Raw genomic sequence first — 19,227 nt, 5'->3', positions numbered from 1 at the left:
TAAGTAATCTCTTCAACAAGCTAATGGTACAAATCCAGTTTGCATATCAGGCTCAAGAGTGATATCCCGCATTGATCAACAACATATAGATTGATTCACGGAGCACCTTCACATATAGACCAATTTTATCTCTCATTCACTGTGTGCTCTTTCCTGACATAAACACCCCAAGGAACTGTCGTTTAAGGATGAGAGTTCTACAGGCTTTATTTATTTAAAATGACACAAAGAATATGCTCAGACCAAGGATTCTACATATCTTACTTGCTGTGGGCCTCAAACAAGCAATTTTCATCGTATGCCTTATTTTTTATTTAAAATACTGTACCCTTTTTTTTTTAATACTGATACATATATAATAGAAGGCAATTCTATCATTTATTTAGCATTGCATACATTTCTTATTCCCAGAGGTTCAATTGACTTGAAGTACTATATTTATTATTAAAGGAATCTATTTAATTAGACTGGCCATTTTCTTTTCTAAAATATATTTTTTTTTCCATTTTTATCAAAGGATCAAAATTAAGTAAATAGAAAGTTAGCCCCAATTCACACTAGAAAGTGGTGGCAGAAACCTGCAATTCATGCGCATTTTCCACACTGCATTTAAAACGCATTGCCCTTGCAATCTGCAGTGGGTATTAGTGCATTTTTAATTACACCATAAACACAGGTTATGAACGCAGTATGTTTGCCTGCATCAAACCGCATTGGTACAAAACTACTATGTGATCTGGTTGCAGTGCATTTGGAAAAGTAGTCCATGCACTACTTTGGTGCCATGCAGTCAGATTCGAGCTCAAAATGAATGGGCTCAAATCGCACCGCACTGAGTTGCATGTGAATTGCACGGGAATGCAGTGCACATTCCTGTGCGATTCATAGGTGATTCATAGTGTGAACCTAGCCCTAAGCCTGTTTTACACCTATATGTTTTTTTGTGCTTTTTGCAAAAACGCACTACAGATCATTTAGCATGGCTTGCTATGGGACACGTTCACATCCATTCTTTTTTTCAGCCACTGCATTTTTGAAAAGGGCCAGGGACTTTTTTAAACACAAAACTGTGCTTTTTTTTTGCTTTTTTGGAGAAGCCGCAGAAAAGCATGTAATGCGTTTTGATGCAATTTTGCAGCAATTTCTGTTTTTTATTCTGCCCAACAACGAATTGACCAAAAAATAGCATAACATATGCAAAACACAAATCGTGAGAAAATCACGTGTGCAAGAACACAAAACACACAGCAAAAAGCACTGCAGAAATGATCAAACATAGGGGTAGAGGAAAAAAAGGCATAACTTGGAACACCGTACTTAACTAAAAAAATGTTTTAAATTTGTAATTCTAATTTTTTTTTAAAAACTACAAAATCAGACTGTACATAAAAGACAAGACATAGACAAACTCACTAAGTTCAAATACCAATAACAAATCACTTGATTGGCATTTAGCACACTGGCAAAAATCACTGAAGGTGTAGTAGTAGTATTAAGGTATCACAGTATCCAATGTATTGGTATACAAATATATACCACATTTTCTAAGCTCTGGGGAAAATTTGTACGGCTGCCCTTGCAAAGAGAACCGTCAATTTGCCTTTTGTAAATCAACCTCACTGACTGCTGTTGCTATAATAACCTGAACAATGCAGTGTTTTAAAATGATATGAAATAATTATATAGAAATCCTTCAATCAATTATGAAAAATGCTGGTATAATTGATTGAACCTTCCAACTGGAAACCTCCAAAATAATGTTAGGGAAAATACACAGGCTCTGTTTTGCAAAAAAATACTTCAAGTGGTTGTAAAGGTAAAATGTTTTTTATCTTAATGCATTCTATGCATTAAGATTAAAAGCCTTCTGTGTGCAGCAGCCCTCAGCCCCCCTAATACTTACCTGAGCCCATCTCTATCTAGCGATGTTGTACAAGTGCCTTTGGTTGTCCCTCCTGATTGGCCGAGGCACAGCAGGAGCGCCATTGGCTCCTGCTGCTGTCAATCAAAGTCATTTAACCAATCAGGAGAGAGGAGGTGGGGCCGAACCGTGGCTCAATGTCTGAATGGACACAGGGAGCTATGGCTTGGCTCAGGTGCCCCCATGGCAAGCTGCTTTCTGTGGGGGCACTTAGCAGGAGAGAGGGGCTGGGAGACCCAAGAAGAGGAGCAGCCAGGCTGTTCTGTGCAAATCCATTGCACAGAGCAGGTAAGTATAACATGTTTGTTATTTTTAAAGAAAAAAAAAACGAGACTTTAATATCACTTTATTATTCTGATGCTGCAGATCTCTTACTAGACCATTAAATAGCTTTGGTCAAACCTTAACATCACATATGCGAATTAGGTTGCCCCTACCTGTAAGTTTCTTTAAGTACCCACAGATCAGTTTGATAAACACCCGTTGACCCTGTCAGTAGAGCCATTTAGGTGCATCCTTTAGGCTGAATTCACACCTGTGCAGTTTTAGGGCTTTTTGCATTTTGCAGATTTGCACTACAGTCCATTTAACATGGTTTTCTATGGAACACGTTCTGTAGTGTAAATTTGCAAAATGCAAAAAGCACTAAAATGCCTAGGTGTGAATCCAGCCTTAATGAGGTGTCAACTCTCTTCCTTCTAAGGTGAAATCATTACAGCATTGTCACTAGGGTGGAGCTTGGGTTCGAACTGAGCCCATGATCATCTGAACTTGCTAACGTATTCTGCAGAGGTACACAGATGAAAATACAGTCATTCAAAGGGCCTCACTGAATGGAAAGCTTGAAATGGATAGAATGAAAGTCCTGTTTGTATGATCCCAAAATCTTTTAGAGAAAAGTCATGCATGGTTAAATACATTTAGGCATTATGATTTATGTGCATTGATTGTGATGATCATGCCATGTAGGGGGTAAAACCTCCAGCTCTGACGCTTCAGAAATGCTTGTTACCAAATGCAGAGATTTTCCAACATGTCGCTGACCAGTCGCCAATTTTTCACTTCTTTGTAGAGAAAAGCAAAAAACTTGTAGTGTGTGTTTATTGTGTTTCTTCCTTATTCAAAGTAGGAAGAAGAACCCTAGAGTGCTAAATCTCAGAGATGAACCTGTCTGTGGTCACCTAAGGAGGCGAGGCAGAAGGTATGAATAAAGCCCCATACACGCTATTAGATTTTCTGCAGATTTTTGTCTTCAGATTTACCAAACCCATATAATATGAGGTCAAACCTTAAGTGTTTCAGTTTGTATGCAATCAGGCAGGCCCTTTCACTACATGCTTTTGGTAAATCTGAAGACAAAAATTTTCAGAAAAGCTACTATGTGTATATGTTTAAGTTCTGGAATAGAGTCCTGGACCTGTTACACATATACACCAGGTCAGTATAACATTTATCTGTAAAAAAAACAGAAAAAAACAAAACAAATGTGATTAAAACATCAAACTATTAACTTTTCAGATTACTAAATAATACCCACAGTGTACTAAAACTATAAACTAAAGTAATAATAATTACTGCTACCTCTTACAATTCAGTTTAATATTCTTTAGTATAATAGAACACAGCAGATCTATGGCATATTCTCCACATAGGATGAATGAACTCCAATTATACCTATGCATTTGGCATTGTGGAGGTGGAGAATCCCTCTTCTGGTAAACCCACCTACTGTGTTTCTATCCCTCCTGTCATCAGCCTTAAGAAATTCTCCCTGACTTACACTTGCTCAGCTGAAATCCTGCCTGGTTTACAGGAGAGGCAGCATGTCAGAAGAGAACTCCACAGCTCCTGCAGACAAGCACCCCAAACAGGATGCCACTACTCCTAACAATAACTCTTTGCCTCTTTCACTTTCTCAGACTGACTCACGTGACAAATGGAGCAAAAAGATGGACTTTCTCCTCTCTGTCATTGGATTTGCTGTGGATCTGGGAAATGTGTGGAGGTTCCCTTACATCTGTTATCAGAATGGTGGAGGTAGGTAATATATTTGGTATTTCAACAAAATTATTTGTAATTACATGGTAGGTTTTCTGTTTTATTAGATCATGTATGGTATTTATAAGACTCCCTAAGGCTGAATCCAGTGGCTTTCTAAAAATACATTTTTTTTGTATTTTTTTTTTAGCTAAAATGTATGTATTTATGCATTTTAAATAATCTAGCATGGTATACTTTTGAACAATATGCAAAGTACAAAAATCAAGTAAGTTCAGGTTTCATTGCTGTATCCCACTGAGTTTATTATGATTTATTAGTTGTATAAGTTGGGTTGAAAAAGACGCATCTTCCTGCCATATTTATGGCATAATTGCCATTAATGCAATCTTTTCTAACAAAACAGTGAACTTTTTGGCATTATGCAACAAGCATAGCAGTTTAAGTACTTATTATGGAGAATCTTTATGCGCTGTAAGTTAATCATTCAAAAAATATTAGTACTTGTATTATTGCTCATATATTGTTACATAATTATTGTAATACTTTTTTTTTATGTAGACATCTACTATACAGTTTAGTAAAAGTGTTTATACTTCAAACTGAAACAAAATGCGGTGTTGTTGAGATGTTAAACAAATTACATTTTTCAAATAAATTCTCAAGGACTTTTTCATAAAAATTTTAAGTCGAGTATTTGTTATAAAGTTTCCTATTATTGAGAATGCTACTATGAACAGAATATTCAACTTTTAGATATAGATTATGACTCTTTATGCTCTCCTTGACTTGATGTATAATTGGTTTAGAATCCTGCTTTATAAGTCATAAAATAAAATGTCTTGCTCATTTTAAATTGTTAAAGAATGAATTCCCAGGAATATTTAGTTCCTACATTTTAATAAACTAGAAAGATTTCAAAATTTCAAAAAACTACATAGAATGTTGCATTTTTTTTTTTTTTTAAGATGTGATTCTAATTTATAAAGTTTTCATGACCCTGTCTACATGACCAATATTGCTCTATAGTGAATTTCAAACATTTTGTTACATGTGTGCTGTAGTCCATATAAGCTCAATTGGAGTTAGCTTGAGTTTATCATATTTTTGTTCTCAAACAAAATACTGATCCCAGACATAAACATGATGAAACTGTTATTTAGTTTTTACCGTCCAGTGACTTCAAATATGCATAAAGTGCTCCTCCCAGAATATAAAAAAAAAATTCCAGTCATTATATTTTAGTATCACATATACTAACTATAATCTGCCAGATATTTTTGCATTCACTTTACTTATTACTTGCCTTAAGGCTCATACACGATATGAGAAAATCAGACGAACCTTTTCGTCCAAAGAATTTTGGTACTATTTTCATATAGTGTGTACACAACTTTCGTATGAAAATTCCCGAAGGGATATACTCCAAAAATTTTCCCGTAAGGGAACAGAAGGAACAGATTTTAATTTAATGTGTATCGTTTTTGTACAATTTTCGTACGAGAAAATTCAGAAAAGAAAGACTGCGCATGATCAGAAACAATAAGCAACAAAAAAAGCTTTTGTCGTATGAGAATTTTCGTAAGAATTTTCGTTCATCGGTTTCCATTTGCTGTGAAGCAACGAGAAAAATCGGATGATCATTCATCCGATTTTCTCATAGTGTGTACCCCACTTTAGCCAAGCAGCTTTAAAATTCTGTATAATTAAAACACAGCTGAAAACAATATCTGCAGATGTAACCCATTAAACTAGATTTAAGATTCTGCACTAGACTAAATAGATATTACTTTTTATTTTATATTTTTTTACTGTCCCATAGAAGTACTCCCCCTTTTTTTGATCTTTTATGCATTATATTTCTCTTCGGAATTTGCATTAGCGTAAGTAGATACTCTAGGGATGGTGATGATTAGAGATTATGATACTTGTGTAAAGCCCCATATACACTATTAGATTTTCTGCAGATTTTTGTCTTCAGATTTACCAAAAGCATGTAGTGAAAGGGCCTGCCTGATTGCATACAAATTGAAACACTTAAGGTTTGACCTCATATTATATGGTTTTGGTAAATCTGAAGACAAAAATATGCAGAAAATGTAATAGTGTGTATGGGGTTTTAGTCTGATAACATTGATGGTGGTGTAATACAAATATATGTCATGTAGATCTTAACGTGGTTGTAAACCCATTTTTGGACTTCTACCTATAGGTAAGCCTAGAACAAGGCTTACCTATAGGTAGTGGAAATATTTCCTAAACGCGCACTGTTTAGGAGATATTTCACTTGTAGTCCACCGAAAATTCCAATTGTACATGCGCGGGGAAGAAACAAAACAAAGTGCCGTTTCTTCCCTAGCCTGTGCCGTTAATCGCGGCTCCCATCCGTGGGAGTGACATCACGTGGCTCCGGCAAATCACAGAGTCAGAGTCTGTGGCCCAGAAGGAAGAGGGGCCAGAAGATGGACGCTGCCTACACAGGGGAGATCACTGGATTCTTTTGCAGGTAAGTGGCACATAATGGGCTAGTATGTGATGCATACTAGCCCATTATGCTTTTCATTTGCAGGCTTTGCAGCAAGCAAAAGAGGAAGTAAAATCCATCAGGTGCAAATGAAGTTTCATACTGAAGTGTTCTTTGTTGTTTTAAGTTGAAAGTTAAAACTGGCACTTGTACTGGTAAATGTTTTTGTCATGCCATACTTTATATTAAAGTAAGTCTAACATTTTCCTGAATTTTTGTGAATAGAGTTAGAACCTATGTCAGGGTTTTAGCAGTGTCTCTGTCTTCAGTGGAATGGTAACTGTGACAGGAAGTGATAGGTGCCTTCTCCATGTGGACACAGACACACAGAAAGAAAAACCAACAGTGATGCAAAAGGTACAGTTGTAAGCCTCCTTCAGCCAACCATAACAAAGAAACAACATTTTGGTCGAGGTCTCACTTTAAGTACATTTTTGTTTTTATACAGGATTATTTTTTCCTTATGTAGGTAAATTGTAGTTTATTTGTATATTTGTAAACTTTTTTTTGTCTATACCAACCTTTCCCAACCTTTTTATCCAGAGAAACCCCTAAAATAATTTTCAGTTCTCAGGAAACCTCTAATTAAAAAACTCATCAGGGGATCAATGGGAAAAATGTCCTTACATTGATAATCAGGAGGCAGAATGGAACCATTACAATGGTGGTCAGAATGCCACCCTTAAATAAAGATAAAAAAAAATTGTGGTCACGATGCAGGCTTTGCCAAATGACATTGTGGTTAATGCTATCTCTCCATTCAAGACCATGCAATCACACTTCCACTCCACTAGTTTCTCCACTGTTTGCTAGTGTCACCTCCTGCCTCTTATTGCTCTGTTTGCTCTGTCTCTTTGCTCTGTCTTCCAACAATTTATGTATGGTAATATTTTCGTGAAAGATTAATACTAATTAATGTATGAGCCATGTGCTAAATGGAAACAATTTTCTTGCCTGTAGCAACTGTTTAGAATCCACACACATTTGTGAAATCAGTAACTCTTTGACTGTTATCCAGCTTCTACTCAACACTTGCGCTAAAAGAAAAATGTTGGTACCACCAACAGTACTCAGAACAGAAGATAAAGCATAGGGCCCACTGATTTCTCCTGTGTTGAATTGTATTGTAACTGTGCTGTCTGCCCTCATCAAAAACTGGAAGACGATCTGGACAGCCGCACTCAAAAAATGTTTTTTTGCCTTTTATTCAAAAATTCTTGTGAACAAAAATACAAGCCACAGCAGGAACAGACAGGAGCTAATGCGTTTCACACTTCAATGTAGTGCTTAGTCATAGCTATGACTAATGTCAGCACCTGGGCTTCCAAGCTGGATGAGAAAGTTTTCTACTGTCGCTTGACCTACCTGGAGTGGTGATATCTCTCTCTCTACCTTGATTTCTGGATTTTGCACACTGTCTCCCCTCATGTTGTAAAGAGCTGTGCAAACTGCTGGCGCTATATAAATCCTGTATAAAAATAATAATAAGCAGAAAAGAGAACTACTTGATAGACCTAATGTTTATCCAGTAAGAATCACTCAATGGGATGTTTAAAGCTGCACATGGAGTTCTGTCCTGTTACTATATATGCTCTGTGCCAATGAATGGGATCTCAGAGTAGCTACCCAACATGTTATGAGCTGTCCAAGTCACTGTTGTAAAATATATCTTTCTTTAGGTTTTCAAACCTTTTTAACTCTAGCATACTGTAATATTGTTTAGCTTGCAACAAATGATGGAAAAATATTCCTACAGGAATATTTCTTCTTATTTATCATAGTAAGTTTTTTTTAAAATATATTAACTGTTTTATTTTCTCTTTATAATTATTTAACTTAACTTAATTATGTTTTAAATTTTAGCATGCATATAACAATACTGCAAACTTTAAAAATGTAACCCAAAAGTTACACAAAAGTCTATAGCATAAGGTTCATAGTTAATGGCATTCCTATCCTGCTTATGCCTTGCTCTACCAATATACACATCATATGAAATTAATTTAAACCTATTTATACAATAACTAATGATTACTAGCACTTCTATCCGAACCACATGTTTATTGAAAAGAATAGGAATAAATTTACCCCCTCATTTGCATTGCAGTGATGTTGAAAGAAGAAGGCTTTCATTTAGTCACATGATACTTTTACAGGCACTAATTATAATACAACTCTGGATCACTGCATTGTAGCAATATTACCCTTTCAAATTCATTATATGTATGCTCTCAATTCTAGTACAATTTGCCTAATAGTCATTAAAGCTAAATTTTTTGCCCAGTTAACTCTATACCTAAATACAAATCAATTACATGTTGAGATTTCTGAAAATGTACAACCTATGCTAACAATGTTCGCCCTTAAACAAAAGAAAATACATATTAGCATAAACAAGATACATTATTGGTATAAAACAAAGGAAAAATGTACGGTAAGTAAATTGTAATATACATTAAACCAACTAAGCAAACAATCCGAATCAATAAATGAATTATAACCTAATCCGTTCCAAGTTCACAAGTCAAATCTACAGAAAATTAAAATGAAAGCTTTTGGGAGATGCTGTAGAGTTGAATCACCTCATGAATCCTCATGCTTGGGGTCCCTGGTCAGTAAGAACTCAAGTAGCAGTCATTACAAATTCAAACAAAATAAACACATTAATGACTGAAGACTCAATTATCACGAGTGAAAAGTCTCAGAAATCGAAAGCCTTGGTCATACCATGGAACTAAGGTGGAGAGATCTTGCTGTTGAGAGATAGAAGTACAAGACAGGACAAGATATGTCATTCCACCATTTAGCATTATATATACTGTAAATATGTGTACTAACTAAAATTTTATATACAGTGGGGATCGAAAGTTTGTGCACCCCAGGTAAAAATGTGTATTAATGTGCATAACGAAGCCAAGGAAAGATGGAAAAATCTCCAAATGGCATCAAATTACAGATTAGATATTCTTACAATATGTCAAAAAAAGTTAGATTTTATTTCCATCATTTACACTTTCAAAATTACAGAAAACAAAAAAATGGCGTCTGCAAAAGTTTGGGCACCCTGCACAGTTAATATCTTGTACTCCCATCTTTGGCAAGTATCACAGCTTGTAAATGCTTTTTGTAGCCAGCCAAGAGTCTTTCAATTCTTGTTTGAGGTATCTTTGCCCATTCTTCCTTACAAAAGTGTTCCAGTTCTTTGAGATTTCTGGGCTGTCTGTCACGCACTGCTCTTTTAAGGTCTATCCATAGATTTTCAATAATGTTGAGGTCAGGAGATTGTGAAGGCCATGGCAAAACCTTCAGTTTACGTCTCTTGATGTAATCCCCCGTGGATTTTGAGGTGTGTTTATGATCATTATCCATTTGTAGAAGCCATCCTCTCTTTAACTTCAGCTTTTTCACAGATGACATCAAGTTACCATCCAAAATTTACTGAAATTTTATTGAATCCATTTTTCCTTCTACTCGTGAAATGTTTCCTGTGCCATTGGCTGCAATACAACCCCAAAGCATGATTGATCCACCCCCATGCTTAACAGTTGGACAGAGGTTCTTTTCATTAAATTCTGTGCCCTTTCTTCTCCAAACGTACCTTTGCTCATTCCGGCCAAAAAGTTCTATTTTAAACTCATCGGTCCACAGAACTTGTTTCCAAAATGCCTCAGGCTTGTCTATATGTTCATTTGCAAAGTTCAAACGCTGATTTTTGTGGTGAGGACGTAGAAGAATTTTTCTTCTGATGACTCTTCCATGAAGACCATATTTGTACAAGTATCTCTTTATAGTGGAATAGTGTACCACAACTCCAGTGTCTGCCAGATCTTTCTGGAGGGATCGTGCAGTCAAACGTGGGTTTGGAATTGCTTTTCTCACAATCCTGCGAGCCGTTCTGTCTGATATTTTTCTTGGTCTTCCAGATCTTGCTTTAACTTCCACTGTTCCTGATGACTGCCATTTCTTAATTACATTCCGAACAGAGGATATTGACATCTGAAAACGCTTTGCTATCTTCTTATAGCCTTCTCCAGCTTTGTGAGCGTCGACTATTTTTAGTTTCAGTTTTCTAGACAACTGCTTAGAAGAACCCATGGTGCTGATTGTTGGGGCAAGGTCAGATGAGTCTGGCCATTTAAAACCTTTGAGATTGACATCACCTGGTCTTCCCAGACGATGATTGAGAACAATCCATGACACTGGCAGGTCTCAGCTTTGCAAAGGGGGCAGTGCATACTATAAATTCTGCAGGGCGCCCAAACTTTTGCAGACGCCATTTTTTTGTTTTCTGTAATTTTGAATGTGTAAATGATGGAAATAAAATCTAACTTTTTTTGACATATTATAAGAATGTCTAATCTGTAATTTGATGCTATTTGGAGATTTTTCCATCTTTCCTTGGCTTCGTTATGCACATTAATACACATTTTTACCTGGGGTGCCCAAACTTTCGATCCCCGCTGTAGCTGATCTTTGTGACTGATAGAGAAGTATGCAGTCCTTGTTTTCATTTCTGTTCCAACAGTTACACAGTTGGTCTTCTTCAAGTTTCTCTCATTGCAGGTTCCTTACATAGTTATCATAAAAAAGCAGTACAGCGCAGATACTTAAACTCAAATAAAAATAGAACCACTAAGAAAATAAAAAATATCAAACAGTCCAATAACTATAGATGAGAGAAAAAAGCGATGAGCTCAGCAAAAAAGCCCCAAGGAGTCCAGTGAATCAGGTGATCTATACATCAAATATGGTGACTTGAGTGACACCCTCCACCACCGACAGAATTGGCCGCTCACCTCAGGAAATGGACCCCTGAATAAATCAGACAGGTCAAATGCAACATTCCCCTTCAAGGGTTAATAGGCAGGTCCGAATCCTGGTATTACTTGTAAGGCTTGCCGTATCTCTTAGTATATAAAAACATAAAAGGAAGTGTTGCGCTAAATACAATAAATATGTGCAAAAAAGAATATCTCTATCCAAAATATATACTTATACTTGTTTGACAGGTTACCCCAATAATAATTATATCAACTGTGTATATGTATAAATATTACACATGAGTGAAATAAAAATAAAATAAAGGCGTGCAAAAAAAAAATCATATTTCTGAGTCCTCAGGTGGGAATTAGTGCAATATCTGCATGAGGGACCATCAATAGTCCCCCTTAACGTGAAGAGTAGTGACAATATCTTCCAAAGAATCCAAAAAATGTGCACAGTACACCCTTGTGTGAACACCGCCACCTGGAACAGATTTTAGGCTTACCGGACGCCTATGACCCAAACGGACATACGCCCAAAGGGTCTAAACGGCTTTGGTTCAAAACGGTTATGTGGCCTTCAGGAAAACCATAGAGCATGGAACTGGTTGGTGCAGAGACTCCTCCAAAACCAAATCCCCCGAAGCCAATATCCTCCAATCAAAGAACAGATCACACTCCACAAGACGATTCTGCACTGTGCCCGGCTCTGTCTCTTCCTCTAGATAATATTTTTTCTATTTAAAATATCTCTTAGTATAGCATCGTCATTTTTTTCTCCAGATATCACATATAAAATAAAATAGCAAAATCGAGTGCTCTCTGATTAAAAAAACATATTTATTTTAAAAGAAATGCACTCACATACATCGCACTGCACCCCAGTGCTAGGTAACATGCGGTTATCAAACATAATTCTAGTGAAGATTATCACACCAGGATCAGCGTGTGAGGACGCGGGTGATATCACGAACACAGTCATGTGGTTAAACCACGTGACTGTGTTCATGACGTCACCCACGTCCTCACACGCTGATGAATGCTATGAGTTTGATTTTCCACATCACAGCTCCCCTACTTTACAATCTGATTTTGAGGTACTGCCCCTGATTTGGAACCATATCCCTCTATTGCTCTTTCCCCCTCATCTCTCCCTCATTTTGGTCTAATCTATATAGTTTTATATAAAATGCACTTTTTCTTTCAAAAAATTTCTAACTTGCTGCATTTGTAAATTTCAAAAGCCAGTATAAAGGAATAGAAGTGGTTAGGAAAAAGACCTTGTGTATTTAAATAATCGTTTTTTGTATAGTTCTCCTTTAAGGGAGCATGGCAGGGGGTGTGTCCTATGCCTATGTACGTTTGCTAATAAGTGTCCCTCATTCCCATCTCAAAGAGTTGAGAGGTATGCTTTTGCTATGTTGGTCATGTTTGCATTGGTAATCCATTCTGCACCTTTGTGGTATAATTCAAGTTAAAGCTACCCTCTGTCTAATCATTGAACAGCCCCCCTACCAGTTACGTTATAGAAGTCCTTGAAATGTAAAGATGTTTGGATCCATTCATAACCTTTACAAAAGGAAAATATCTCTCCATAAAGCATTCTTCAACCCTGCCAGTGTTAAATGGTCATCCATGTAAACTGATACACAAGTGCTTGAGCTTTTGAAAAAGAACAGACTAACTGGTTGGATAACCTGATAAAAATAGAAGAAAGAAATCATAAAAAATAAAATGAATGCAGCCATCACATCTAAGAACTGGTAAGCTGTAATATAATAAATGTCTGATTTTTGGTTAAATACTGCTTTAAAGCGGACCTTCAGTCATTTTTTCAACTTTCCATCTATTAAATCTTCTGCCCTTGTTATTTTAACTTTGGATAGTAAAGCTTTTTTTCTGCCAGTAAATACCTTATACAGCCCACTTCCTGTTTCCTGTCTGGTAAAAAGCCTAGAGAGAATTGCGGGGAAATGGGAGGAATTGGAGCAGGTGGGACTTTATATGAAGCAAAAAAGCCTAGGCTTATGACATCATGAACGACTCTCTCTCTCACTCTCATGAGAGTTTACCAGGAAGGGAGGGGGGATGATTCATAAGAGGGCCAATGAAATATTATCTGAGCAGACTGCGGTTCCTCTTTAACTTCACAGATAACCCATACAGACACAAACAGTAGCTGTCACTATATGTTTTAACGGAAAAGTATTTCTGACCTTTAGGCTCGGTTCACACCTAAACCGGCCGTGGATCGCACAACAGTGCTTTCCGTCCCTGTTCTTCCTTTCAGGGACAAATCAGGGTAGAATCTTTGCCTGAATTCGGCCCTGAAAAGGAGGCAAAGACGCACAGCATTTCTGTGCAGTGCGCTCCACAGCCACCCCGGAGATATGTAAACTGGCCCCATAGAAAGCCGGTCACATTCTCCTGCCATGCAAATTGATCCAATTCGCATAGGTGTGAACCCAACCTCAAGAAATGTCTGGGGCACTCATTGCCACCCCAGCCAGGAAGGTAACTAAGTTTAAAATATGCTAGCTTACTTCGAAGAGGCAAGGATTCTTTATTTTTTAAAAAGAGGATTTAAAGAATCAGCTTTAATGAAAAAAAATGGTGAAAGACATTATTTATAGATATCACGAAAAAACAATAACTGTAAAAAAAAAAAAGATTAAAAAAGAAAAATACTTAAACTTTTTTGCATATTTTTATTTAATACTATATTTCGTAAGCTGTTATGGAGACAGAGCTCACCCGGGGTCTGTTTGGATCAATTACAAGGACCAAAAAGTGATGGATGTATAGCCTTCCCAGACACCTGGATATTTTATCGGCCTGCCCAATTCCAACATATGGTTGTCGGTATGGCCCAAATTGATGAGAACGAGGGAGAGGCTCGGGACGCTACTTTTTTCTTAATACTACACTATACCCACTCACCTCCCCTTTCAGAGGGTTTGGAATGCCAAAACTTTGGGAAAAAGTTAAACAGATATAAGCGGTTAATGGTTTTACACACTAAAGCCCTACCTGGAACAATTTTTCGTAATTGACTACAATCCCATATGCAAAGAAATGGTCAGACCATGATATTTTGCAAATCAAGCATATATTCAGTGGAGGTAAATTATTATTTATTCTCTTCACTGTGATCTCAATATGGTTCACCACAGGCCATGCACTTTTACAACACGCTGTCATGGCTTAAAACTTCCCATTTGGCTTTGTTCTCTCCCCAGCCCCTATTTTCCGTATGATGCAACAAAGACCTGTACATAACGGTTTTATATCCAGATTTTACACAATGTTATTGCCAACTTACCTGGCAGCATACCCTGCAGGGTGTAGGAGAAATGGGTGTGGGATGTGGGATGTGGGATGTGGGGGAGCAGTGGGTAATAGCACTGGAGACTGTGCACTCCAGTTCTTTGAACACCTCTCAGTGACTCTCTCAACTGTATATATTATTGACAGAGCACTACACCCCTCTCAAGTTATTTAATATGGGTCTACTTCGGAAAAACCGAAATGTCCAAAATGCAGGGATCATGGGGATCTCATTTATTTGCTGTGGCACTGTCCAAAACTACACAGATATTGGGAATCTATCCTTCCCCCCATAAACTAAGCACATTAGACTACTCTTTCTTCTCATCCCAAGTGCTACATACTCAGTGTTAGGGATGAGCTGGGTGTTTCGAGTCGAACGCATGTTCGACTTGAACACCTGCTGTTTGCCTGTTCGGCGAAGCCAGAACTCTGTGGGGCGTTCGCGCCAAATTCGTGTGGCACTCACGGCCCACAATGCACTGCGCCATCACAGTGCATTGCTGGCCCATGATTGGCCAAGCATGCACTGTGACCCCGCATGCTTGGCCAATCACAGCCCGGCAGCGAGGAGAGCCATAATTGGCCACAGGCAGGATGCCAGTGGCCAATTATAGCTCAGAGGGTTTAGTAAACGCCCACACTATATAAGGCCACCGAGTTAGTGGGTGTTGTTTGCCTCCAGCGCATTATACACCTGTAGCTACCCTTTATTGCTGTTCTCTAATACAGCCATCTGCAGGAGTTAGTGTGTGTTGTGTTCCTCTAGCACAGCACAGTATACACCTGTATCTGCCCTTTAATTGCTGGTGTTCTCTAATACAGCCATCTGCAGGAGTTAGTGGATGTTGTGTGCCTCCAGCGCAGTATACACCTGTATCTACCCTTTATTGCTGTAGTTCTCTAATACAGCCATCTGCAGGAATTAGTGGGTGTTGTGTGGCTCCAACACAGCACAATATACACCTGTATCTACCCTTTATTGCTGGTGTTCTCTAATAGAGCCATCTGCAGGAGTTAGTGGGTGTTGTGTGCCTCCAGCACAGCACAGTATACACCTGTATCTACCCTTTAATTGCTGGTGATCTCTAATACAGCCATCTGCAGGAGTTATTGGGTGTTGTGTGCCTCCAGCACAGCACAATATACACCTTTATCTACCCTTTATTGCTGGAGTTCTCTAATACAGCCATCTGCAGGAGTTAGTGGGTGTTGTGTGCCTCCAGCACAGTAAACACCTGTATCTACCCTTTATTGCTGGTGTTCTATCATACAGCCATCTGCAGGAGTTATTGGGTGTTGTGTGCCTCCAGCACAGCACAATATACACCTTTATCTACCCTTTATTGCTGGAGTTCTCTAATACAGCCATCTGCAGGAGTTAGTGGGTGTTGTGTGCCTCCAGCACAGTAAACACCTGTATCTACCCTTTATTGCTGGTGTTCTATCATACAGGCATCTGCAGGAGTTAGTGGGTGTTGTGTGCCTCCAGCACAATATACACTACCCAATTGCTGGTTTTCCCATCTCCCTGCAGGCCATTACCATGTCTGGAAGGCCAACAAGGAGAGGCAGACAGTCAGGAGCCAATAAAAAAGGACAAGCAGGCTCTGTGTCTAGAGACAACAGTATTGGTCGTGGATGCGGTGCATCGTCATCAGCACGTGGCCATGGGACACGCTTGTCCTTATTTTCGGCAGCTGGACGTGTTGAGCTGCATCATGCCGAAGGCTTGGTAGAGTGGATGACCAAGCCGTCTTCATCCTCTTCATCCTTTCTCACCCACGCTCAGGGTACTAGCAAAGCAGCTGCAAATGCATCCTCTTCCCTCGTCTCAATGTCATCATCAGTCACTCCTTCCCTAGACCCACCATGTCCTCCTGAGGAGTCCCCCGAACTGTTTGAGCACAGTGTTGGGTACATGCTCCAGGAGGATGCCCAGTGTTTTGAAGGCTCTGATGATGATACTCTGCTAGAGGAAGGCAGTAGCGTGAGATCAGAGAGAGGAGATGCTCAAGAAGGACAGCAATCTGGCAGTCATGTTCCACAAGCTGCAGCATACTGCCAGGTTTGCTCCAGTAATGAAGAGGGAGGGGATGATGAGGTCACTGACTCCACGTGGGTGCCTGATAGGAGAGAGGAGGAGGAGGCACATCTCCAATGAGGCAGGATGCCCTCCGGGGGCCAGCTTAGGGGCAGCACACCAACTGCATCATACCGCAGAGCTCCGCCTGTGCAGGGCGCTGCCTCTGCGCGTTATTCCAAAAGTTCTTTGCTGTGGGCCTTTTTTGAGACGAGTGCATCAGATTGCATCGCTGCTATTTGCAACATATGTCTCAAGCATATCTTGCGTGGCCAAAACATTAGCCGCTTGGGCACCACATGCTTGACCAGACATATGTTGACCTGCCGTGCAGCTCGTTGGCAAGCGTACCTTAAAGACCCACACCAAAGAACAAAGCGGACCTTTCCTTGCTCCTCATCAACTGGGATCTCCAACCCCACTAGACCTTCAGTCCTCTCTGAAACCTGCACTGAGAGGAATGAAGGTGTAGAATTAGGTGTATCACAGCCAAATGATTGTGGGCACTCTGCTAGCAGTATACCCACGTCTTTCCCTGCCCCAGCTGCTGGACCGTAGAAAGATGTTCACTCCCAGCCATCCACATTCCCTGCGGTTGAATGCTAGCTAGGCTAAATTGCTAGCACTTCAACTGCTGCCTTTTCAGTTGGTAGACTCGGCCCCCTTCCGTGAGTTTGTGCAAAGTGCGGTTCCTTAGTGGCAGGACCCCAAACGCCACTTTTTCTCACGGTTCTCTTCCGGCTCTCTACCGGCATGTGGAAGGCAATGTCCTTGCCTCGCTGGACAGGGTGGTCAGCGGTAAGGTGCATATTACCACTGACTCATGGTCCAGCAGGCATCAACAGGGACGTTACCTATCTTTCACAGCCCATTGGGTCACTCTTCTGGCAGCTGGGAAGGATGCATGCCAAGGTGCAGTAGTGTTGGAGGTTGTTCCGCCACCACGCCTCCAAAATGCTACTACTGGTTGTGACACACCTCTCTCCTCCACCCCCTCCTCTTCTTCTTCCTCCATGGCCTCTGCCAGTGCTCTGTCCTCGGAACCAGCGGTGTTCCATAGGCATTCAAGGGCCTATGCAAGTACGCAGGCAAAAAGATGCCATGCCGTGCTTGCACTGGTTTGTTCGGGGGACAGGAGCCACACTGGGGCAGATATTTTGTCAGCTCTGCAGGGGCAGGCCGAGAGGTGGTTGACGCCACGCCAGCTTAAGCCAGGAATGGTGGTTTGCGACAATGGCACCAACCTCCTCTCCACCCTCCGACAGGGACAACTGACCCATGTGCCCTGTGTGGCTCACGGTCCTTAACCTGGTGGTGCAGCGGTTCTTGGGCAGGTACCTGGGCTTACAGGATGTCCTGAAGCAGGCCAGGAAAGTCTGTGTGCATTTCCGTCGATCATTTAATGCCAGTGCTCAGCTGGCTGAGCTCCAAAAGGAGTTGAACCTGCCCAAGAACCGCCTTATATGTGACATGCCCACCAGGTGGAACTCAACATTGGCCATGCTGCAGTGGCTGCACATGCAGCAGAGGGCCATTAATGAGTACTTGTGTGACTTCGGCACCAGGACAGGGTCAGGGGAGCTCGGTTTTTTCTCACCACGCCAGTGGGGCATGATCAGGGATGCGTGGAATAATGGACAGGGCACTTGAGGCAGAACAGAGGCAGGAAGAGGAGGACTTCCTTGCCTCTCAAGGCCCCCTTTATCCAGTGTTCCTGCTGTTCCACCCATCGCACAGGAAGAGGATGAGGAGGATGATTGTGTCAGCATGGAGGTGTAGCCTGGCACTCAGCATCAGCAGCAGCAGTCTTGTAGGGATGATTTACAGTCCCAAGAAACCCGTGGACTTGTACGTGGCTGGGAGGAGGTGGCTGCGGATCCTGTTGTCCTTAGTGACCCAGAGGACTCCGGACCGAATGCCTCAGCTAACCTACGCTGCATGGCCTCCCTGATCCTGCAAAGCCTGCGGAAGGATCCTCGTATTCTTCGGATTAAGGAGAGGGACCATTACTGGCTGGCCACTCTCCTTAATCCACGGTACAAGGGTAAGGTTGCGGACCTTATCTTGCAGTCGCAGAGGGAGCAGAGGATGAGACATCTCCGAGAGGCCTTGCAGAAAGGTCTGTGCAACGCGTTCCCAGAGACTGGGAGGTTACAAATTCCTGGTCCTCGACAACGTGTTGCTGAGGCTTTGGTCAGAAGGAGCGGTGGAGAAGGTGGCCGTCTGACCGATGCATTCAGACAATTTTTTAGTCCGCAGCCCCAAGGTATGATCGGTTCCAGCAACCATCGCCAGCGTCTGATTTACATGGTGCAGGAATACCTAGGGGCAAGGTCAGACTTGAACACCTTTCCCACCAAAAATCCTCTGGCTTACTGGGTCTTGAGGATGGATCACTGGCCAGAGCTTGCACAGATGCAATTGAGCTACTGGCCTGTCCTGCATCCAGCGTTATTTCGGAACGCACCTTCAGTGCTGCTGGTGGCTTTGTAACCGATCACAGGGTCCGCCTGTCCACCGACTCAGTTGATTGACCTTCATAAAGATGAATCAGTCTTGGATCACCACCAGCTACCAAGCACTTGAAGCTGATGTAACCGAATTTTTTTTT

At 40.5% G+C, this 19,227-nt stretch overlaps 1 protein-coding gene across 2 annotated transcripts in view; it reads left to right on the top strand.

Annotated features, from left to right (window-relative positions):
- The first annotated feature begins 3,719 nt into the window (after positions 1-3,719).
- Positions 3,720-19,227, top strand: part of LOC143940200 (sodium-dependent serotonin transporter-like) — a 107,401-nt gene continuing 91,893 nt past the window's right edge. For both annotated transcript variants that reach the window (XM_077461345.1, XM_077461344.1), the window contains exon 1: positions 3,720-3,958. In XM_077461345.1, the coding sequence (XP_077317471.1) occupies positions 3,745-3,958 (214 nt within the window). In that variant the 5' untranslated portion in view covers positions 3,720-3,744. The remainder of the gene's footprint in view (positions 3,959-19,227) is intronic.

This window comes from Lithobates pipiens, unplaced genomic scaffold (assembly GCF_037356315.1).
Source record: "Lithobates pipiens isolate NorthernLeopardFrog02 unplaced genomic scaffold, aLitPip1_a1.2 Scaffold_3, whole genome shotgun sequence".
NCBI lineage: Eukaryota > Metazoa > Chordata > Amphibia > Anura > Ranidae > Lithobates > Lithobates pipiens.
This window is presented reverse-complemented; position numbering and strand designations above follow the sequence as displayed.